At 36.0% G+C, this 24555-nt stretch overlaps 1 protein-coding gene across 1 annotated transcript; it reads left to right on the top strand.

The window, feature by feature from the left end:
- The first annotated feature begins 612 nt into the window (after positions 1-612).
- LOC105308047 (olfactory receptor 2G3-like) lies at positions 613-5068 on the top strand. Its single transcript, XM_011383784.2, has 2 exons — positions 613-1523; positions 5014-5068. The coding sequence occupies exons 1-2, from the start codon at positions 613-615 to the stop codon at positions 5066-5068; spliced, it is 966 nt and encodes a 321-aa protein (XP_011382086.2).
- Positions 5069-24555: the final 19487 nt, after the last annotated feature.

Below are 24555 nucleotides of genomic sequence, written 5' to 3'. Positions count from 1 at the left end.
GAATATTTCTAAGTGTCGTGAGTTCTGTTTCAACATAACAAACGCACAGAAAACTAATTTAGGATACTGAGCAACATTTACAAAGTGGTTAATAATAGATTGTATACATATGTGCATTGATAGAATACTCTAGCACTGTGGAATGGAGGGTGCCTTCAGCAGCGAAGACATAGCAGAGACACTTCAGATTATATATAGATTTCAGAATTATATCTTTACAACTTCAGTTAGGACATGATAGCAGAAGATACAGAGAACAGCATGGAAAAAAAATTTAATAGCGTCAGTTTTAAAAACAGGGGAGCTATATACATGTTCGAAGGCAAAGAGGTAAGAAGTGGAGAAGTCAGAGTTAGAGATAGTGTGAATACACAAAATTAGCCAATGACAGAATTCCCAGGGAAGGCAGGAGAAAGATAATAATATAAAGATGAGAAAAGGGTAAGGGCTTAAATTGGAGGTGATTATTTACAGTTCTAAGGGAGGACTGCACTGTTTGCCTCTGTAAGGTCAACACCCAGGAGAGATGATAAAAGTACAGATTTCTATGCAATCTCACATATTTCCTTGCTCCAGCATATTTTTCTTTTAAAGGTAATGCAATGAAAAGTGATGGTCATTCTCAATACCAGCTCTTTTGGTGTTTTTTTTCTACTGGGCTTCTCTGAGCAGCCACTGCTGGAGATGACCCTCTTTGCTATTGTTGTGGTTTTCTACTTACTGACCTTGCTGGGCAATATGGCCATCATTATTTTGGCTCATCTGGATCCCCGGCTCCACAGCCCGATGTACCTTTTCCTCACACACTTGTCTCTAATGGACCTCTGCTACACCACCAGCACAGTCCCCCAGCTGCTGGTTAACATGCAGGGCCTGAAGAAGACCATAACTTATGGTGGCTGTGTTGGTCAGCTGTATGTGTCCTTGGCCATGGGTTCCATGGAGTGCATCCTCCTTGCGGTCATGGCCGTGGACCGCTATGTGGCGGTGTGCCGGCCCTTGCACTATGCCACTCTCATGCATCCGCGCATCTGTGGGCAGCTGGTGGCCATGACCTGGCTGGCAGGTTTGGGAAACTCATTGGTGCAGACTGTGCTAGTCACACAGGTCCCTCTTTGTGGAAGAAATGTCATAGATCACCTCTTCTGTGAAGTGCCGGTTCTGCTCAAACTCGCCTGTGTGGATGTTACCTTCAATCGCATGGAACTCCTCCTGGTCAGTGCGTTTTTTCTCCTGGCACCCCTCACACTCATTCTCACCTCCTACAGCTGCATTGCCCAGGCCGTGTGGAAGATCAGGACCGCTGAGGGGCGTCACAAGGCCCTGGGGACCTGCTCTTCCCACCTGGTGGTGGTATTTCTCTTCTACGGCACTGCTATGGCCACATACCTGCAGACGCCCTCGGCCACTTCCCGTGACCGGGACAAGTTCATGGCCTTACTCTATGGAATTGTCACCCCAACTCTAAACCCTTTCATCTACACATTACGCAATAAAGATATGAAAGGAGCACTGAGGAAGATGTTGGGGAAAGAGTAGAGGGAAAGGAGGGGTGGGAAAGGGCGGAAACTAAAGAATGCAGGATTGCAAAATGGACTGGACCATGAGAAATTTTTAATTCTGAAAAACTGGCAATCTTTTGTTTTAATTTCTGAGTAGCCAAACTCATGTGTCATAAAATATTAATTTTATCAAGTTAATATATTTTATGGCTTGCCTATGAGCATTAAGTAACTGAGATTAGGTAATAATCTCTTACCTTCACTCTGCCAATGACCATCTACATAATAGTGCCTATCAAGTAATTTCTCTTATCTTTTTATCACTATGAAAAAGAGCAATGAAAATACCCACTCTGCATAGTTGTGAAGGAGTGGGAAGGAGTTAGATAAAATCGTGTTTTGTAGGTTACACATGTAAAATACAAGCAATCCCACATACAATTTTAGGGCATTAATTTTAGTTTTAGATTATTTACAATCTCCACATTGGTGGTTCTTTAAAGCCCATCAGGCCTAATTTGTGTAGTATACAAATCTCTGTAAAGCATTTTTGAATGATGGTCATTCAAATTTATTTAAACATTTCCACAAAAACAAAATGGTCTATTTTCCCCAAGGTGTATATTCCACATTTGAAAAGATATGCTCATTTCTGGTTTTTCCTAAGGGTAAGCTGGAAGTTTGCTTCTATTAAATCAGTCTTGTTGATTTAACTTGGCCTTCAGAGCCACACAAAATAACCTCTGAAAATATAATCTTCCCTTTACCTAAATACTTTCAACATATGAAATAGAGTTCACTGCATAACTTCTTCAAATTAACACATATTTCTTTAACCTATTTCTTCAGTAGCATGATGGCAGCACTTCTCACAATACTGGTATTTATTATTCAGTTACAGTTGACATTTGATATTATTTTATATTGGGTTCAGGTGTACAGCACAATGGTTAGATATTTATATAATTGTGAAGTGATCCCTTCGATAAGTCTAATCCCCACTTGGCACCATATATAGTAGTTATTATAATATTATTGACCATATTCTCTATGCTATACTTTACATCCCCGTGACTATTTCATAGCTACTAATTTATACTTCCTAATCCCCTCACCTTTTCACTCAGCACTGCAGACACTCTGCCATCTGGTGACCATCAATTTGATCTCTGTATCTACCAGTCTGTTTCTGTTTTGTTATTTCATTTATTCTGAACTTTAGAATCCACATATAAGTGAAATTATATGGTCTTTTTCTTTCTCTGTCTGACATTTCAGTTATTGTAATACCTTCCAGGTCCATCCATATTGTTTCAAATAGTAATATTTTATTATTTTTAATGGCTGAGTAGTATTTCATTGTATATATGTACTACTTCTTTATCAGATCATCTATCAATGGACACTTAAGTTGCTTCCCTATCTTGGTTATTGTATATGAAATGTCTTTCTTTGTCTTTTATAAAGTCTATTTTGTCTACTATAAGTATTGCTGCTCCAGATTTTTTCATTTCTACTTGCATGAAATAACTTTTTAAATTGTTTTACTTTCAGTCTGTGTGTTTCTTTTGATCTGAAGTGTGTATCTTTATTTTTTGTAATATAGAAACATTACATTATTCTTTGATCCATTAGGAGGACTGATTTAATACATTTTAAGAAGTTTCCTCTCTTCCTGGAACAGAATATGAATTTTTGATCACCTTCCTTCCAAGAGAAGAGCCACATTTTTTGCTAGAGAGAAGCACTATTTATTGAGTGCTTCCAGAGTCAGACATGGTTCTACAAGACCGAGCACCCAATCTGAGAGTTCTTATCTGGGATCCACTGCAAGAGTACGTGCATAGCATCAGGTTTTGCCTGAATAAATAACAGAAGCAAATACTAAATGTGTTTAGTTAGAAGTTAGTGAAAATAAAGGTGTAATTTTTTCTCCTTTATTTCAGGTGAAGTGGGTCTCTTATGTATGGGTCTTGTCTACTTATTCATTAATCTAGCATATGTCTTTTGATGGGAGCATTTAATCCACTTACATTTAAAGTAATTAATGATAAGTATGTAGTTATTGCCATTTTATTATTCATAAGTACGTTCTTTTTTTATCTTAAAGAAGTCTCTTTAATGTTTCTTTTTTAAATTTTTATTTTTCAGTTATAGTTGACATTTAATATTAGTTTAAATTATTTTCATGTGTATATATTTATAAAATTTAGAAGGTAATCCCCTGATTAGTCTAGTACCTACCTGGCAATATACATAGTTATTACAATATTATTGACTTTGTTCCCTACAATCTGCGAATAATGATAGTTTTATTACTTTCTTTCCAATTTGGATGCCTTTATTTCTTTTCCTTAGCTGATTGCTATGGCTAGGACTTCCAATATTAAGTCGAATGAAAGTGGTAAACGTGGACATCCTTGTCTAATTAATTCCTGATCTTAAGGAAAACACTTATAGCTTTTTCCCCTTGAGTATAATGTTAATGGTGGGTTTGTCACATATGGTATTTATTATGTTGAGGTACGTTCTCTCTATTCCCACTTTGCTGAGAGTTTTTACCATAAATGGATGCTGGATTTTGTCAAATGCTTTTTCTGCATCTAGTGATATTATAATATGATTCTATACTTTATTTTGTTTATGTTGTATATAACCTTAGTTGATTTGTGGATATTGAACCAACCTTGCATATCAGGAATAAATCCTACTTGATTTATTTGTGTTTGATCTTTTTGATGTATTTCTGTGTTTGTTTTGCTAATATGTTGTTGAGAATTTTTATTCTCAGGGATATTATCAGGGATATCAGGGATATATCATCAGGGATATATATATTTTTAAAAATGTCTTTGGTATCAGTTTCGTCTGCTAATGATGGCCTCATAAAATGAGTGCTAATTTTTCTTTGACCGTATGGTAAAATTCACCTTTGAAGCCATTTTGTCCAGGACTTTTGTGTGTTGGGAGGTTTTTGATTACTAATTCGATTTCTTTTGCAGTCGGTTCAGATTTTCTGTTTCTTCTTGACAATATTGAGAGGTTGTCTGTTTCTTGGAATGTATCTATTTCTTTCAGACTGTCCAATTTGTTGGCATACAATTTCTTGTAGTATATTCTTATACTTCTTTATATTTCTGTGGTGTCAGTTGTCGTTCTCTTTAATTTCTGATTTTATTTATTTGAGTCTTCTCTTTTTCTTGATGAGTCTGGTTAAATATTTATCAATTTTGTTTATCTTTTCAAAGAGTCAGATTTTGGATTCTTCGATCTTTTGTATTTTTCCTTAGACTCTATTTTGTTTATTTCTGTTTACATTTTTATTATTTTCTTTCTTCTACTTACTTTTGGCTTTGTTTGCTGTTCATTTTCTAGTTTCTTTAAGTGTAAGGTTAGATTATTTGAGTTTTTTCTGTTTCTTGATGTATTGTCATAAATTTCCCTCTTAGGACTGCTTTTGCTGTGTTCTAAAAGCTTTGAGCTATTGTGATTTCACTCTCATCTATCTCAGGGTATCAAGGAGGGTCCTCACAAGAAAGAAGAATCACCCTGGATGGCTCAGATGAGGGGTTGTAATGAAGGTACACATACCAGTTGGAGTGTGAGTATGGGGACATAGAAGAATTAGGAAGGCACCAGAGATTAGCCACAGGAGAAGGCATGTTGTACTTTGATCTAGAAGAACAAGGGAGGGAGAAGTGTCATCAAGGTAGGAGATTGGAAGCTATAAACAAGCTTCCTTGCACATGTGGTAGGGATGCAGCTGCTCTCACAGATTCACTGATGCAAGGGAAAGCAAGAGGAAATATCCTAGAAGCTGTTCTCCCATTTTCTCAACTCCTTTTGGTGCCTCGAATTACTGAGGCATAGGAACCCCAGCTGGCATTTAGCAGAGAAGTTAATCTGGGAGATGCAGTCCATAGGGGTCAGCTTCCTGAGGCAGAGAGCAGACAAGAGAAGGGCAAAGGACAGATCTGAGGCCAATATACTAAGAGTATCCAGGCTCTTCCTCCCTCTTCCCCTCCACCAGCTTTAGCATGAGTCTCCATTCTCATACTTTTTACTCTATGATTTCATCAACACATTTGCACCTGGAGGCCTCATGGTATATTCTGAGCAGAAACAGAACTTGAGTAAAAGAGCTAAAAGGTTTATTCTCTCAATAATTTGTTGTTGCTGTTGTTTTTTAACTGAGAAGGTACCCTTTTTTTCAGAGACATTCTAAACTCTCTTGGCCAGAACTGGGCCACCTCTAGCTTTAATTTAGGTTGGGACATTGGCTATTTTATCTAGTCACATCACATTCTTCCAAAATTGGGATTCAACAAATTAAGGCATAAAAGAGGGGATGGATCTTGGGTAGACAGCAAATAGATGAGCCAGACTTGAGTAGAATTATCTTGGTAGAATGTGGGAAGTTATCAGGCAAAGATAAAATGTGATCAAAGCTTCAAGTTGAGAAAGGGTGTGTCCAGTTTCTGACTGGAATTAGTCCAATACTTGTGCTATCATTAAAGAGAGTCTGGAGAAGATCATGAGAACCAGATATTTTGTGGTTTTTAATTTTTGGGAAAAAAGAAGGGAAGAAATAGAGGTATTGAATAAGCATGTCAAATTCAAAGATATCAATGGCATAGAAAATTTGATTTCACTGTTCGTGGGTACAATATTTTTAGAAAAAAACTGTTAAAATATTTTTGAAAAGTGTCAAGTCATTTTGCAAAATTTTCTGTATGAGAGACTTCATGAAGTGCTATATAATTGAAAAAATGGGAACATCAATGTCCAACAATAAGATATTTATTTGACAAATATGGTGTATACCATGTCTTATAATTTAACAGTCTTCAAGTATTAATAAAACACACACCTATTAACACACATAGCAAAAGCATTGATAGTATGTCATTGAATGAAAACACTGATTATAAAATATACATAATAGTAGCCTACTTTATATACTTTCTCGATGTATAAGTGTGTGTAATTTTAGTGAAACCACTAGAGGCATTTTAATCCAAGTTTTCTAATTATTTTTTAATGTAAAATGTGTATATAGGCAAGTAGATACATATAAATGTGGTGACATTTTTTGGTGTTTTCAATGTTTTATGTTCTTAATATTTGATCATCTGTTATTTCCCTAAAAAATTACAGTGACTAATACAATTTTTTAATCCAGGATCAAAATAAGAACATAAAGAATTGTTTACTCCTGGGCCTTGGGAGGTCCAAGGAGTTTATGTTTCATGTCTGTGGGTCACATTCTTGCACTGTTGGTGGAAGAAAAAATTTGTGCAGCCACTATGGAAAACAGTCTGGTGGTTCTTCAAAAATTAAACTGGATCAGCCTTTTGACCCAGCAATTGTATTTCTGGGTATTTATCCAAAAAATCCCAAAACATTAAATTGTAATGATCTATGCATGGAAGTGCTATTCACAATAGCCAAGAGATTGAAGCAACCTAAAAGCCTACTTAATGACCCAAAATTCCACTTCTGGTTATTTATCCAAAGAAACCAAAACACTAAATCAGGGCCCAGTGATCATCTGAAAAGCAGCTGCAGCCCTCCCATCCTTGCCCACAGGACTCCCACCTCAGCCATGTCCCAGACTCAGAAACATGTCTCCAAGACCAGGCAGTATTTTGAAAGTTCCTGGGGTGGCCCCTCTCAGAAGCCAAGGCCTCATCTGCTGAAGGGGCAGGCCTATGTGCAAGGTCTCTGTTGAGTTGTCAACACCCCTGGGCAATTTCTCATCTGGCCACACATGAATCCCTGCAGGGTTAAAAATGAGTGATGTCAGAATAATGGCAGCATGAAGGATCTCCCCTGAACTTTCCCCTGCAGTTACAGCAAACTAAACACCTACAATCCAACAGACTAGCATACAAACACATTGGAGAGATCTGTGCATCAGAGCATCTGAAGGTGGGTGAATCAAATGACTAAAGGAAGACAAAAGGGAAGAAACAGAGACCTGGTGCTGTGATCACAGCCAAGAGGTCCCTTCAGGATGCAGGAGAGTGGTGGTAGTTTTCACTCTTTGAAGCCCAGAGCAGTCTTGACTATGTGATCAACATATTCCATGTGATGGAGCCCAGTGAACAGGGCAGAGACCAAATAGAGAGTGGCAACAGCTGGTGTTAGCAACTGCCATTTCCAGGGCAAAGGCTGAGTCACAGAGCCTGGTCTCCTATTCCAAACCTCACAGAGCACACCCTCCCCACTCTCTGTACCTCCCCAGAGCTGGTAGTGGCTCCAGCACCGCATCTGGCTGCTGGGGCAGACCCAGAACTTCAGGGGCTCTTCAAAGGCTCTGATTCCCTTAGCCCTTTACATTCATTCTCCCATGGGGGCGGAGCCCTGGGACTGAGACAACCTGGTCACAAAGAAGACACACACCTCCTCAGGGAATAAGGGCATTTTAACTTCATAGCAGAGACCAGGAAGCTTGGGTTGTGAAGGAGGCTTGTGCACCACCTACTGGAAAACAAAACAACAATGAAAAAATTCTTCTTATCAACCTGCTAAAAAAAAGATTACTGAAAAAATAATTTTTCCCCAGCTTTATTGAAGTATAATAGATAATTACTTGCTCATATTGTATAATTCAATGAGTTTTTTTTAATATAGTTGGCATACAATAATATATTATTGTATATAGCATAGTGATTATATAGCATAGTGATTAAAGATCTATATAACTCACAAATTGGTCACCTCACTAAGTCTAGTACCCTTCTTCCCCTTTACATATTTTTTATAACACTGTCAATTTTCCTTATGATATACTTTATATATTCATGACTATTTTGTAACTATCCATTTGTACTTCTTAATCTCTTTGCCCTTTTTCATCAAGTCCCCCAATCCCTTCTATCTAGTAGCCCTAAAAATATTCTCTGTGTCTATGAGCTTATTTCAATTTTTGTTATTATTGTTGTTTATTTGTCCTTTACATTCCATATGTACATGAAATCATGTGGTATTTGCCTTTCTCTATCTGACTTATTTCATTCAGCACAATACTCTCTAGGTCCATCAAGGTAATATCTTTTTCCATTCCCTTCCTTTTAGTCTGTATGTATCTTTTAATCTGAAGTGAGTCTCTTATAGGCAGCACATGTAGGGGGCTTGTTTTCTTATCCATTCAGCCATTCTATCTTTTGGTTGGAGCACTTAATTCTTTTCCACTTGAAGTATTTGTTGTTCAATATGTAGTTATTACCATTTTTTATTCATGATTTTGATACATCTTGAAGAAGTCCCTCCAACATTTGCTGTAATACTGGCTTGGTGTTGATGAATTCCTTTAGTTTATTTTTGTCTAGGAAGCTATTTATCTGTCCTTTGACTGTAAATAGCTTCGCTAGATAAAAGTATTCTTAGTTGTAGATCCTGGGTTTTCATCATGTGGAATATTTTGTGCCAAGCCCTTTTGTCCTAGTTTTCTCCCTAGTTGCAGGCCTTTGTTTGTCTAGACCCCAGGTGACTCTAGCTGTTGTTTGTTCCGTGTTTCTGTCACAACTTTGATGTGATTGAAAGAGCAGATGAACAAATCCTTTATCATCTATGCCATTTTGCTTGGTGTTCCTGAAAGTAATTCTTTAAAAAACAGAGTACATTCCCATTAATACCTATGCAGAGAAATAATCCATCAAAGGCCATGAACAACCTAAGCGACAGAAAGAAAATGAAAAATCTCCAGAAAATAAGCTTAAAGACATAGAAATATGTGATTTAAATAACAGAGGATTAAGGATTGCACTTCTGAAAAAACTCGATGAGATGCAAGAAAATTCTTATTGATAGTTCAAAGAACTTAGAAACATAATTAATGAACAACAGATATACTTTACTAAAGATATTGAAACTCTAAAAAAGAACCAAATAAAACCCCTGGAGCTGAAGAACTTAATAAAGAGATGAAAATGAAATAGTACACTTAGAAAATAGAGCTGACCAGAATGAGGAAAGAATTAATGATATCAAAGACAGAAATCTAGAAATGATGCAGGAAAGAGATACTTGAGATGAAAAAAATGAAAAGAAAAAAAGACTCCACAGAACTATCTGACACCATCAGAAAAAGCAACATAAGAATAATGGACATACCAGAAGGAGAAGAGAGGGAGAAGGGAGTAGAGAGCATATTTAAACAAATAGTCTATGAGAACTTCCTAAACATATGGAAAGAACTTGATCCTCAAATCTAAGAAGCAAACAGAACACTTACATATCTCAATCCAAAAAGACTCTCTCCAAGACACATTATATAAAATTGTCAAAAATTAATGACAGAGAAAGAATTCTTAAGGCAGTCAGGAAAATAAGATGGTATCTTAAAAGGAAAATCGATTAGATTATCATCGAACTTTTGAGCAGAAACTTCGCAAGCTAGGAGGAAGTGGAACCAAATATTCAAACCATTGAAAGAGAGAAATTAACAGCCAAGAATAGTATATCCAGCAAAGCTCTCCTTTAGATATAAAAGAAAAATAAACACCTTTCCAGACGTACAAAAGCTGAGGGAATTTTGCACCACAAGGCCTGCATTAGTGGAAATGCAAAATGGGGTCATTCTGTCCAAAACAAAAAGACAAAAAGAATACATAACTATGAGTAAGATGACTAACAGAGAGACAGAAACAGAAGTGTGCAACCCTTATTTAGAATAGGATGTTATAAGCTTAAATATTACATAGTGGTAAACGTAAAATATTACAAATGGTTAAAGGTAAAAAAAACAAAAACAAAAAAACAAAAACAAAAAAACCCCAACACTTTAAACAAGAAGACAGCAGCTATTGCAGCCCAGAAATAATCTCATAGCATAAATAGTGATAACTTGAGACCAAAAAAGAAAAGAAAGAAAGAAAGAAAAACAGAAAAGAGGAGAAAGTATAAATCTGAATCTGCAAAGGAGAATGAAGGTAAGATGGAAGCAGGAAAAAAGAACTATGGTACATATAAAATTTTTCTTTACATAAACTTAATGATGACCACACACAAAAATCATAGAACTTTGCACATAACATAAAACAAGAAGGCACTGAAGGAAAAATTATAGAATACCACCCAATTACAATAACACACAGAAATATAAGGACAAAGAAACAATGGAGACATCGAGCTACCAGAAATAAAAGATACAATGGATATAGAAAAATCTCATATTTCAATAATCTCTCTAAATGTAAATGGACTGAACTCATCAATAAAAAGTCACAGATTAGCAGATTGGATCAGAAAACAAAACCCAACCATATGTTGCCTTTAAGAGATATATCTCAATTGCAAGGACAAATATAGACTCACTCAAAGCAAAAGCATGGAAAATGATATTCTAAGCAAATGGCATCCAGAGAAAAGCAGGTGTAGCTGTACTTGTATCTGATGAAACAGACTTCAAGAAAAGAAAGGCAACGAGAGATGAAGATAGACACTTCATAATGATAATGAGGACAGTACATCAAGAAGACATAACACTTATCAATGTATATCCTCCCAATCAGGAAGCACCAAAATATATAAAGCAACCACTAATAGAACTAAAGGGAGAAACTGACAAAAACACAATTATGGTAGGGAACCTAAATACCCCACCGTCAGCTATGAATAGATTGTCCAAAAAAGGAAATCAGTAAGGAAGTGTCAATCTTAAATGACATATTAAACCAATTCGACATAATTAACATTTATAGAGTATTTCATCTCGGAACATCGGACTATACATTCTTCTCTAGTGCAAGTGGAACATTCTCAAGGATAGACCATGTGTTAGGACAGAAAACTAGCCTCGACAAATTTAAAAAGGTTGAAATCATACCAAGCATATTCTCCAATTATAATGATTCGAAATTGGAGATCAACTGCAAAAAGAGAGTGGGAATAAATACAAATATGTGAGGATGATATAATATTCTAAACAATGACTTGGTCATAAAAAAAATAAAAGGAGAGATCAAGAGATACATATAAACCCATGGTAATAATAGTTCATATTAATAGAGGCTTATCTCAAGAAACACAAAAAATCCCAAATAAACTAGCTAACATTACATCTTACAGAACTAGAAAGAGAAGAAGAAATCAAGTCCAAAGTCAGCAGAAGGAAGGAAATAATAAAAATTAGAGCAGAATTAAATAAAATTGAGAACAAAAAGACAATAGAAAAAATTAATGCATTTTGAGATTATCATGCTAAGTGAAATAAGTCAGATAGAAAAAAGTTCAGAACCATATGATTTCATTCATATGTGGGATATAAAACCGAAAGCAACAAACAAACAAGACACAAACAGAGACTCATAGACACAGACAACAATTTAGTGGTTACCAGAAGTAAAAGGGGGAGGGAGAAGGTAGATCAGGGTAAAAGGTGACAGAAGAAATTTGACTTTGGGTGGTGAACACACAGTGCAATATACGGATGATGTATTATTGAATCATATACTTGAAACCTGCATGATTTAATTAACCAATGTTACCCCAATAAATTTAATAAATAAAAAAATTATTAAAATTTTTTAGTGCCAAGTAATAGAGTAATTGGGGGAATCATTTCACAAATTATATGTGTACTGTACATCTGAAACTAATACAAAATTAAATTAAATTAAGAATAACAAAAAAGAAGACCAAAACACTAATTCAAAAAGATATATGCAAAAAAAAAAAAAAAAGATATATGTACCCCTATGTTCACTGCAGTACAGACATTAGACTCATTAGGGGGATCACTTTGTAAGTTATATAAATGTCTATGTATTAGGTAGAGCTGCTATGTCTCTTGGTCTCGGTAGTGTGGCCTCATGTAGTAGGTGTCCTGTGGGACCCAGTGCTTCAGTCTCTCTGGTCACCCGAGCTGGGTGCTTCCAGTGTGTTCTTTGTGTGGGTTGTATGTGCCCTCCTGTGTAATCGAGTCTTGGTTGCTGTTTGTTCATCAATAGGAGGGATTGACCCTCAGGCTGATTGGTTGTGAAGACTGGCCATGACTACAGTGAAGGAGCTGTTGTGCAGGGACTGACTCTCCAGAGCAGGATTTGCTTTAGCAGGACTCTGGGCCTGCCCTTTGGGTATGTGACCCCAGGAGTTGCTCTGGTTTAGTTTGAAGCTGGCTCCTGGGCATGCCAGTCTTGGGGCCTCCTGTGAGGGAACCCTACCACAGGTCAAGATCAGCCACAGCTTATGCACTGCTTGGAGCCATCTTATAGGAGCTACAAAGCAATCCACAGAAGACCATCACCCACACTGGGTTTGTTTTTATGTTTTCCTTTCTTGGTCCAACTTCAGAGCTGGTTGTCCTTGGGGTAATCTTGTCATTTTATTTCATGACATTCCTTGGCAATGCTACCATCAACCTACTATCCTGCTCGGCTCTAAACTCCACACTCCCATGCACTTTTCCCTCTCCCACCTCTCTTTCCTGGACCTCTGCTTTGGCAGCAGTGTCATTTCTTAGCTTCTGGTCTACCTGGGGGTTTAGATAAGTCTGTCTCCTGTGCTGGTTGTGTGTTTTAGCTCTATGCCTCCCTTGTTTTGGGATCTACACAGTGTGTCCCCCTGGCTATGATTTCCAACAATTGCCATGTCGCAGTTTGCTGCACTTTTGTCATGCACTTTAGGTCTGTTATATCATAGGATCCATTGTATGGCTTAGTGAGATGGCCACTCCCCTGGTACAGTCCACTGCCACCCTGCAGCTACCCTTTTGTGGGCATCACCAAGTGGATAATTTATTCTCTAAGGTCCCTGCGCTCATCAAATTGGCTTGTGTGGACACCACTGCCAACCTGGCTGAGCTCTTTGTGGCTAGTGTCTTATTCCTGGCAGTGTGTTTGTTACTCATCCTGATTTCCTATGGGCACATTGCCCTAGTGGTTCTGAAAATCAAGTCAGCATCAGATGACATAGAGTGTTTGGGACCCGATGCTCCTGCCTGATGATCGTCATCTCCTGTGGAACCATCATTGTCATGTATCTGCAGTCGGCCAAGAGTAGAGCCAAGGACTAGGGAATGTTGGTTTCCTTCTTCTACACCGTGGTCACCCCCATGCTCAACCCTCATATCTACATCCCGAGAAGTAAGAAAATGTAGGCAGCACTGAAAAAATTGCTGGAGAAAGTTTTGTGATTTAGTGGGACATGGTTATCAAGAAATATTTAGGAGCTGTTAAGTCTGATTTATTTAATGGTGATGACTCAATACATGATTGAGTGACGTTCATGAACCTACAAGTGGGTTTCAGCAAAAAAAATTAAATAGAGGTTGAAGTCCCCAGTTGGGCAGACTTGAGTGTGAAGGCCCATTTTACCACATGACTCAATAGCCTGCACAACAAGCTGCATAACACTGAGTGAGCCAAGTTACAATTTGATCACTATCCTAAGTGTTTTACATTTCATCAAGTTTGTTCATAAATTTTGTTTTATTTAATAGCCATAGATACATCTTAGATAGCCATTATTATAATTTTTCTTTTGCACTGATTGAGATGTGTTGACCAGTTACTCAGAACAGAAAGAGCAAATAGTAAACCGTAGTGACATTGTTCTTCCATTTAACAGAGCCTTGGGCCCCTCATGGTTGGGATTCCTGTGTGAGTCCCATTACACGCCAAGCCCCCAGATACTATTCACTTCCTTTCTCATATGACAAGTACCTGATTTTTTATATCTCTGTTTTCTAAGTTTTTGAGAACAGCAAATGTGTTATGACTTGATCACAGATTTTTTTATTATTACTTCAAATATATGGTATATTGGTTAGACATTTTTATAGTTTATGAAACAATCCTTCCCTGCCCCATTACTCTATCGCCCATCTGGCTCTCTATCTAGTCATTACATTACTGCTGACTGCATTCCCTATGCCATGCTCCCCATCACTGTGACCATCTATCAATTACTAATTTGTACTTTTTTAACCTTTCACTTCTTTATCCCGTCCCCCAACCCCTCCCCTCTGGCTGTCACCAGATTGTCCTCTGTATTTGTGAGTCTGTTCTTGATTAGTTTGTTCTTGTTGTTCCTTAGATTCCACATATAAATGAAATCATTTTTCTTTCTCTGTCTGACTTATTTTGCTCAGCATAATAATCTCTAGATCCAACCATGTTATTGTAAATGGTAAGATTTCATTATTTATGATTGAGTTATATTCCATTGTATATATGAACCATAACTTTATCTGATTGCCTGTTGATGGGCATTTAAGTTGCTTCCATATCTTGGCTATTGTAAACATAAGGATGTCTAGATCTTTACCACTTAGTGTTCTGGTTTTCTTTGGATAAATACCCAGAAGTGCAATTGCTGGGTCAAAAGGTAGATTCATTTTTTAATTTTTTTGTAGAACCTCCAGACTGTTTTCCAAGTGGCTGTACCAATTTACAATCCCACCAACAGTGTACAAAGGTTCATTTTTCTCCACATCCTCACCAATACTTGTCATTCTTTGATTTATCAGTGATGGCCATTCTGACAGGTGTGAGTTTCAAATAAAATCTTCACACAGGAGACTCCCAGATGTATATTTCAGCACCAATCTTTTCTATCCATAGCCTCATGTTTGGTTATAGATTTCAGTTCTCCACACGGGTGCATTGAAACAACCTCAAAATGAGCACATCATAACTAAATAAATATATTCCTATTTCTGGTTCTTTCTCACAGTTCTTAATACCACAAAATGAACCATACATCATACAATTCCTGTCCTCTCTCTCACCTGCGGTACATAACCTTCACACAATCTGTGGATTTTACTCTCTCTAGTCCACCCTCTTGTAGTCATTTCAACCATCTAGCATTTGACATATGCACTGCTGAGAGGTCTTCTTATTAGATAAAAGATATTTATGTAATAAATTAATCACCAATTCCAGTATATTGCTATCCTTTCATACATTATTAGGTGCATATAATTTTTATGTTTGTTTTAACTCCTTTAAGAAATGGACTTATTTATTTGACAATTATTGAGGTATTGAGGACACAGATGTAATCAAAATGGCCGTTATAGTGTTTATATGCCAATGGTCCAGCTCTATTAATTGATAGATTTTCACTATGTGATGGTATCTATTATCAAGAAATAGAAGTCTGTATTAGGAGGAAAAACCACTTTCATCAAATCGATTGTAAAATCAAATTTTTCTCAACCAAAACACAAGATCAATGGCTATGTATTTTCATTTTATTTGTAACAGAAGCCAAACAGTCTTCAAGTGATATAATCAATTCTAGGTGAAAGAGAGACATTTTCTTTAGAGTTTTTTAAAGAATCAGAGGACATATACAGAAATATAGTAGGATATGGTTGGAAATAGAATGTTCGCCCTTGTGGTGAAGAGAACACAAAAGTTTCTGAAGTCCAAGTAGGGCTTAATGATCTAGAAAATACTTCGAAAAGGAAACAATGTATTAGGCAAAATGCAGAATTTGGAAGTTGTGAGTGTGACTGGAGACTTCGGTAATCAAGAATAAATGGGGATGCTCCTATTTTGAGTAACAATAAAGCAACCACTATTTTTTACTTTTTTAGGAAAACCGAAGTACTATTAGAGTAGAAAAGAGGAACAAGAACAGAATTTTTGATTCAATTGTGAGAAATGTAAAGGAGCATGTACTTTAGTGAGGACAGTGCAGCTCAACAAAGCCTGGCATTTGCTGTTAATTGGATCCAAGTCTGCAGCTACCTTGACATTGTGGACCAATTACTCAAGGGATTTATTCATGAGGTTAATTCTCCGAATTACTGTAATTTCCCTGAATTCTCTGTAATTACTAATGAGTACTTTTTCTACTGCTTCATGAAACTGTTATAATATGCATATACTTTGAAGAGTGCCAAGGTAAGTTCCCAATATGTTACTGTGTGCATCCTTAAGTACAAGGAAGAAACTGTGACTGCAGGGCAATTTTTTCATGGCCACATTCCAAGACCCCATGTTATAGACGTTTTAATGAGCCACACCTTTTCCACAGAGGAAAGGTGATAATTCCCTGAGCCTTTGGGGACATGATGATGCCTCATTAGCAAAGCAAATTTTTTTCTCTCCTAGCATAAACCATCTTTTATCTAGGAGGTGAGTAACTGGGGTTTCTAACCTTCAAGTTAATTTCCTTAGAAGTAGAGTCACTGGGGACAGCTTACTTTCTTCTGAGACATTTCCAAGCCAGCCCCAACATGGAGCTTAAAGATCCTTTAATTTTTTTCTATTGTTTGGGACAGGTGTTTCCATGTGGTACCACAGACAGCACAGAGCAGGAGCAATGTCTTCAGCCTTTGCAGAGAGAAGTAGCTTCCTAGCCATTGTGATACTTCTTACTCATAATTGAGGGTCAGACTTCACTCATGCACCGAATTCCCACAGGGTGCTTCAGCATCTTTACGTGCTCTTTTAGGTAGGAAGAAGATGAAATAGTCCCCTTTAGGTGGTAGTCAGTGACAGGATCTGCAGCAACCTGCATGCTTCCTTTTCTGGGAATCTCACATTTGGATCGTCCTTCCTTGAGCAGCTCCATGGCTCTGTGACCTTAGCCCTGGCTCACCTGGTATTTCTTCTCATGGCACAGGCAGCATGAGCCACTGTGGACAAGTACAGAACCCCAAGATCACAATGCATGTTCTTGACCTGAAATAAGTATGTTGGCAGGAGGAGCCAGCTATGATTATCATGGTCGGGTTGTATGTTTTACCGCACAAAGAGCAAATTATTAAATCAAAGTACTCAGAATTGTGAAGTCTATGGATTTCATATTAGTCTTTTCATGTTGTTCTTGACTGTTTCTAAACATTTTTTTGTTGTCGCAGAATTGGTGTGATTTCTGTTTTTCTTAATGTCCAATATCATCTCTGCTCAAGGGAAACAAATAGGGTTAAACTGATCATTCTTGAGTTTTCTATGTTCTTCAAAATGAAATGACAACAACAACAATGACCTAAATATTTTTGTCTATGATACACACTTCTGAAACGTCTTTCCAGGCTTGGAGATTATTTCACTAAGTTAAAATGGAATTAAAGCAGGATATACATTATCTGCTCAACTCATCAGTCTTACATATGACTACAAGTGAACTCCCAGAATTTCAATTCTAAAAGGCAATTAACATAACTTATAGCACATACCTCCACTTACCATCCTTTTTGTTCTTTTATTGAACTGTACCCTCAGTCTCCTGACCTGCTCTGGGGCTATGATTGGCTTCATAGACATTTAAAATTGTTGTGTTCCACATCAGTATGCTTTCCCCTTTCATTGTACATCACATAATTTCCTCATTCTATTGAAAGGACAGTTGAAATCTATTTTAAAAATTGTTTTTGAGTGTAACTTTGATTGTTTTAAAAAGGCACAATGAGTTAGCTGACAATATTTGTGGCCTTTGGCCTAGAATTATTTTAATTCTGTTTGGATGAAAAGTTGTTTTTAGTGCATTTAAAAATAAGCTATATTTTTAGGTTTGATTTTGGATTTTAGCAGTGAAAAAAGAGTACCAAAATAAAGCCGAAAGTTGAATGGTTTGTGGTAGCATTTGTATCCTGTACAGCATTTTGAGGAGAATCATAATTCATGGGTTCAGAACTATGGCAACACTTTCACAATCTGCAATCATACAGTAAAATAATGAACCCAAGAATATTTCCAAAATAATAAGGAGTGTTAGAGAAGATGGCACTGTACAAGAGTTCACATTCATTGACCCATGTGGTATATCTGTCAGGGTCAATGGAGAGGAACACTCAGGAAGTGACACTAGAGCTAGAGTTTTGTGTGTCACAAGCAGGGTCTGAACAGATTCTCAAAAGGGGGATGAGTCCTAGATGGGTCTCGAGGAGCCCTGGGAAATTTATCAATGCTTATGTTGCTACAGGCCAGACGCTGGGTTACATGAAAAACCCATAACTTTGCTATACTTTAAGGTACATGGGTTGGAGATATACCCAAAATGACATTGACTATGGGCATCTTGTTTTCTGAGGGTGACATAGATAATCAGTGGCCTTCAATGGGGGTAGGTGCCTGTGGGGACACAGAGAGTAGGGTCTTCAAGGATTTAAAGAACTCTATCTCATAGAACACCCCATGTCATTGTTGATTGGTCCTAGACAAGGGGAGTAAAAATGCCCAAGTCAAAGGTCTTCAGCTATTTAGTCCAACAGTTAGCTTCACATGGTGGTTTGGAAACCATGTCATTGTGTGCAGGGGCCCTAAGAAGAGTAGGTTGCACAGAAACAACAACAAAAAAAAATGTGTAGGGGACATGATCAGCATTTGAGGGTTGGGAGGGAATTCAGCTGGCCCTGTGGGGAGTCTTCATGGTATTAGTGTAATGGGCAATAATTAGTTTTATTCATTCAGTCCCAATTAGACAACCTGATTCTTCCCATGATATCTCTGCATATTTAAGGAAAAGTGTCTTTATTTACAAATATTTTCCACTTGGATTAAAAATCGTGATATTTTGTAGTACAGATGTTTTACAATTTTGTAAGAAAGCATACCAATTATTAACTTCTTAATTTGATGTTTTGTTTGACATTTTTTGGTGATGCAAACTCTATTAAGATGTCTCTGAAATATTACCAAAAATTATCCTATTTGTTAATTTCATATTATTTTTGTTAATATGCTATTATGTTTTTCTCTAGGCTTCTTAAAGAATGTTTTATTAATATTCATGATTACTTTGTTTATTTTGTAATTTAAAATATTATTTCTGTTTTTACCAAGTTTTATTTTCTGATTTTTTTTACTTATTTACCTTTATTTTTTTTCTATTTTATTTTGTTTATAAAGAGTGTTAAAACTTGGGATACCCTTATATTTTAATACATTTTTTTTAAATGGTACATTTAATAATCTCCAATTCAAATGTTGGCATCTCCTTTTTCCTAACTTTCTATTCTTGATTTCAGTTTTATAGCAATGAGTTAGAGAACACGATGAGCAAATTTTTTATTCTATACATAATAGAAGTTTTTATTAAAGCTTAATACCTGATCAATGTTCAAGCTTTATATAACTATTATGTTTGGTTTATATGCATTTATTTTATGTTACTTAGTGCCTGAAAATTTAATAGTGTTATGTCTTTATTGTGGATTGTGTGATATATAGTTACAAAAAACTGTAATAATTATTTTGTTAACTTGGATATTAGCTTTCATAGTGTTAGGCTGTGAGCTTTTGTTGTCAAGAAAATTTACTAACTGAGAACTTGAAGATATATGTTTTTGACATTTAATGTCATCTTTCTTAGCAAACCTTTCTTTTTTCTTTTCATTTTATTCTGTGCAAATTACTCAAGCATATTCTTTATTCATCTCTTTTCCATTTTCTAAATATAACTTAGGATGCAACCATTATATATTTCATTAATTGTTTTAAAATAGTTCAACCAGTCTCTCCTTTTAAAATGTACTGTTATTTTGAATCATTTGTTTTTATAGCACTAGATTGTCCTAAGTGTTTTTTAGTTTGTGGAGAAATACTTTACTTTTTTAATTTTTTTTTTTACATTTTCTTGGAGAAATTCTCCTTCCATGTATTTTCAACACCTAGTTTTGGTTTCTTAGAGATCTCTCCTCTTTTCTTTTTCTTTTTATTTGGTCTTTTTTTTTTTTATATTATTAACTTTTAACCCATTTTTTGTTTGCCCTGAGAATACTAACCAATGGTGCTTGCAGCTGCAGCATTTAACTCAAGATAACTTGCAGATTATAGTCCTAACCTCACCCCCAAAGTTTGCCACAAAATACTTTGCTTTTATTATTATTTTTACATCACTCTAGTATATTGATAGTCTTTGGAAACAAACGACATTATTCTATTTATAGCATTCTGTTTTTAGTAGTGGTATTTCCATTTACAAAATATAGTAATTCTTGATCACTGAAAATGTCAAATTTTAAAAAACATAACATTCTTATGTGTGAAGTTAACATTGTTCTTGAACAATTGTTAGCTGAAGATTAATCTGATGAATCTGATTTATGTGCACATTTCTGTTACATTAGGATTAGAGATAAGTTCTGTTTAGAAATAACTCCAAGAACAGTTTTTATATTTTATTTTCACATTGAAGATCAGCCAGATTTACTTCAGCCTCAGAGAGAATGTTTATGTAAAATTAAATTAACTCTGACAGTGAGCAGCATTTTTTTTTTTCTAATTGGGAAATAGGTTAAATATGTAAAGCCTAGGTCCACCGTTTTATATTTATTACTTATTTATCATCTTTAAATGTAGAGAGTGACTGAGACTTGTTTGTTCTCAAATATACCAGGATCTTTTTTTCCACCCCCTGGGTATTATTTTAATTGGAATTTTAGAACATGAGCTGAAGAATTACTACTTTTACATTTGTGTTCTGTCCTTTAATTACTTGGTGAAAAGTTACAGTGGACAACCGAAAGATACTCAGATGTAGTCTTTCCAATCACTGAACCCCTTATAAAAGATGTCTCTGCCTTGAAGTCACGATTAGCCCGACTTGTCACCCAGCCCTGCCACCTATTTATTATGAGCCCAGGTACTCTTTCTACTAAGAGACTATCTCCTGCCCAGACTCCAGCCCCAGTGGGATATTTCATTGTGTGTGGCTTGATGCATTAGACACCTGAGCTATGTGTAGGGCAGTGCTTTCTCTCTCCATTCATGTGATTGTATTAAGTTTCAACATAGCAGGCACATGATAAGTGGAATTTGTGATATATGCTTATAGACATTCTATAATTTTAGGTCCCTTCTTGTTTAAAATGGTATTTCTTTTCTATTCTCTGTTCAATGTGTTCAAACTATTAAATTAAAAGAGAAAGTTGTGAAAATACTGCATTCACTGTCCATATTTACATCTTAAAATGTTTATTTAGAACTTATTTCAAGCCTTTTATGCTTAGTATGTATGATGTCTTAATGAGCAATGAAGATATTTTGCTTGCTCATAAAATTATTAAACATGCTCTTACTCAGGTTATCTATAAGTGGAATGAATTACTTTTTGTAAACTCTACATAACACCTTTGAATGTGCTGGGACACTGCTACCCTATGGGCCCTCTCACAGGTATTCAGTGTGAGGTTGTTAAATGTTCAGAGTGAAATGGAAGGTAAATTGAGGCAATGATTGCTCATCATGCAAATAAAAAGGCAGGGATTTGGGGGCTCACCAGTGAAGGGAAAGGGGGACATTTTTCAGGTCACTGAGAAAGAGAGCACTAATAATATTTACTAGGAAACATAAATTTGAAAAGAAAACATTAGCTTTGGTAATAGACATGCATGTGATTTAGTAATAGACAAAATCTATGAAGCTCCCTGGGGAAAAGAATGCAGAAAAAGGGCAAAATAACTATGAGGACATTGCAGGATGTTCCCATTCTGTAATTGCAGGATGGGGTAGAGTTCACTGAGATTGAGAAGAGGGCCATATGTGGCCTTGACTCCTAGTTACTATGTCACAAGGCCCTCTATTGATATTTATGCTTTTAATGAATTTGTGTTCAAGTAGGTGGCAGAACCACATGTTTGAGGCAGCTTTAATTTGGAGAAAAACTCGAAAGTAGACTACTACCTGCTAGTTAACTAGAGATGTGTTAGTCTTTCTAGGGAAAATAAGAAAGGTATTAAAAAATGATGGTTATAATATAGGTGGGCTGCTGAATAATTTTGGACAAGTTACTGCGTGCTAGACACTATAAAGGTGGAGGGCCACACATCACATCACAGATGACCCTTGGCCTCGCCAGTCTCACAGACTGTTGTGAATAGACACATATGCAAGTCAGTCAAATAAGAGATCAATCACTTAGCCTGGTTCCCATATAATTAAGAACAAAAATTTAGGTGTGTCTAGCAGTAAAGTACTATTTTTACTGAGAGAAGTTTCTTTTGTAACTGTGAGGATAAAGAAAAGACTAGACTTTTCATAATAAAGTCATGATCAGTAGCTTCCTGAGTAGTATAATTTTATAAATCAGATTCTGTGCCCTCATTGGAAATAAAACATCCCCTTAATTACTTGCTTCTAAACCTGGAAACACATTTTGAACCCACACTTTGTGCCAATGACTAAAATGCAAATAATTACAGAGAAAAAATATAAAATCATATGGATAACATTTTATTTCCTAAAATCCATTTCTGGATCCTGGAGGATTCTGGGTCTCTGAAGAAAGGATTAAGCAAAAAACCAACCAACCAACTAACAAACCATTAAGGGAGAGGGAAAAAAAGACAGTTGAGTGTTCAGTTAATGCGTACATGGGATTGGTTATAAGAGAGATTCTAGTGTTGCCTTAAACACTTGCTAAGTATGTTTGAGCCTTTGACTGGGCCACATAAGCTCTTAGGAATTGATTTTTAATTGATGACAATCACATATGATATATTTAAAAATGTAAACTTATGAAAAATTTCCACTCTTTGATGAAAAATGGTTTTAGTCCTCCTTTTGGAAAATTGCTTAAGTAAAATGTCAGTTTTATCTCTAGTTACCCCTTTCTGTAATTAGAAAGATATCATAGAGTTAAATTTGGTTGGATGAAAGTAACAGTCTAATATATTTCACACAACAGATGATAGATTTTTTTTTACAGCTCAATTCAGGTATAACAGATATATAAGAACTGCACAATTTATTTCACATATACAATTTGATGAGTCTGGGCAAATCCATGCAATCAGATATATCACGATGATGATGATGATGACAACACTACAATCAAGGAAATACACTTATCTATCACCTCCAAAGTTTTCTTGTGTCCTTCTGTTTTTGTGTGTATGATAAGAACACTTAACATTATTTACCCTTTTCATCACGTTTAAGTGCACAGTATAACGTTGTTAAGTGTAGGCAGTTATTGGACAGTGGCTCTCCAGAACACATCCATCTTAACAACTGCAATTTTGTAACCACTGAATGACAACTCCTCTTTTTCCCTCCTCCATCCCCCGGCTGCCACCATTCTATTTTCTGTTTCTATAAGTTTAACTATTTTACGTACCTCGTGTAAGAGAAGTATTTGCCTTTCTGTGTCTAGCTTATTTTACTTAGCAAAATGCTTTCAAAGATCATCCAATTTTTTGGACATTGCAGAAAAAATTTTAAAATGCTGAATGATATTCATTTATATTCTAATAATCTTCATTTAATTAAGGCTGTATAATATACCACATCTTTATTCACCAATCCACAGATGGACACTTAGGTTGGCTATTGTGAATAATGCTGCAATGAACATGGCAATGAAGATAATCACTTGAGATTCTGATTTCAGCTCCTTTGAAATATACTCAAAAGTGTGTTAGATTATATGATATTTATATTTTTCAGTTTTGAGCAATATTGATTCTGTTTTTCATAATGTCTGTACCATTTTACATTTCCTCAAACTCTGTATATTTGAATTTCCCTACAACTTGCCAACATTTATATTTTGTTTTTTTGATAATAGCTATTCTAATAGATGTGAGGTGATATTTCATTGTGGTTTTTATTATTTAATTTAATTTAATTATTTTTATTTATTTACTTGGGGTGACATTGGTTAATGAAATTCAGTAATTTCAGGTGTACAATTTAAGAGTATATATATATATTGCTTTGTGTGTTCCCCTCCCATAGTAAGATTTCTTACTGTCACCACATATTTGACCCCTTTTTACCTCATCTACCTACTCCCTCCCTATCCTCTAGTAACCACTAGTCTATTGTCCATGCCATGAGTCTCTGTTTGTTTGTCCTGTTCATTTTTTGCTTTTAGGTTTATATTCCAATATAAGTGATAACATGTGATTTCCAACTTTTTCTGTCTGGCTTATTTTGCTTAGAATGGTTATCTCAATGTCCATCCAGGTTGCCACAAATGGCAATATTTAATCTCTTCTTATGGCAGAGTAATATTCCATTGTATATATGTACCAAAGCTTCTGCAGACAATCATCTACTGTAGGACATTTCGGTTGCTTCCATGTCCTGGGCCACTGTGAATAATGCTGCTATGAACATCAGTGTGCAAATATCTTTTCAGATAT

This window comes from Pteropus vampyrus, unplaced genomic scaffold, assembly GCF_000151845.1.
Source record: "Pteropus vampyrus isolate Shadow unplaced genomic scaffold, Pvam_2.0 Scaffold541, whole genome shotgun sequence".
Taxonomy (NCBI): Eukaryota; Metazoa; Chordata; class Mammalia; order Chiroptera; family Pteropodidae; genus Pteropus; species Pteropus vampyrus.
Note: the sequence above shows the minus strand (reverse complement) of the source record. Positions and strands in the feature narration are given on the sequence as shown.

Bases quoted from the DNA above. Each gene is read 5' to 3' on its own strand.
- LOC105308047 (XM_011383784.2), top strand. From the start codon at position 613: ATGGTCATTCTCAATACCAGCTCTTTTGGTGTTTTTTTTCTACTGGGC. The intron at 1,524-5,013 runs GTTGGGGAAAGA...CATCTATCTCAG, and splicing joins AAAGGAGCACTGAGGAAGAT to GGTATCAAGGAGGGTCCTCA.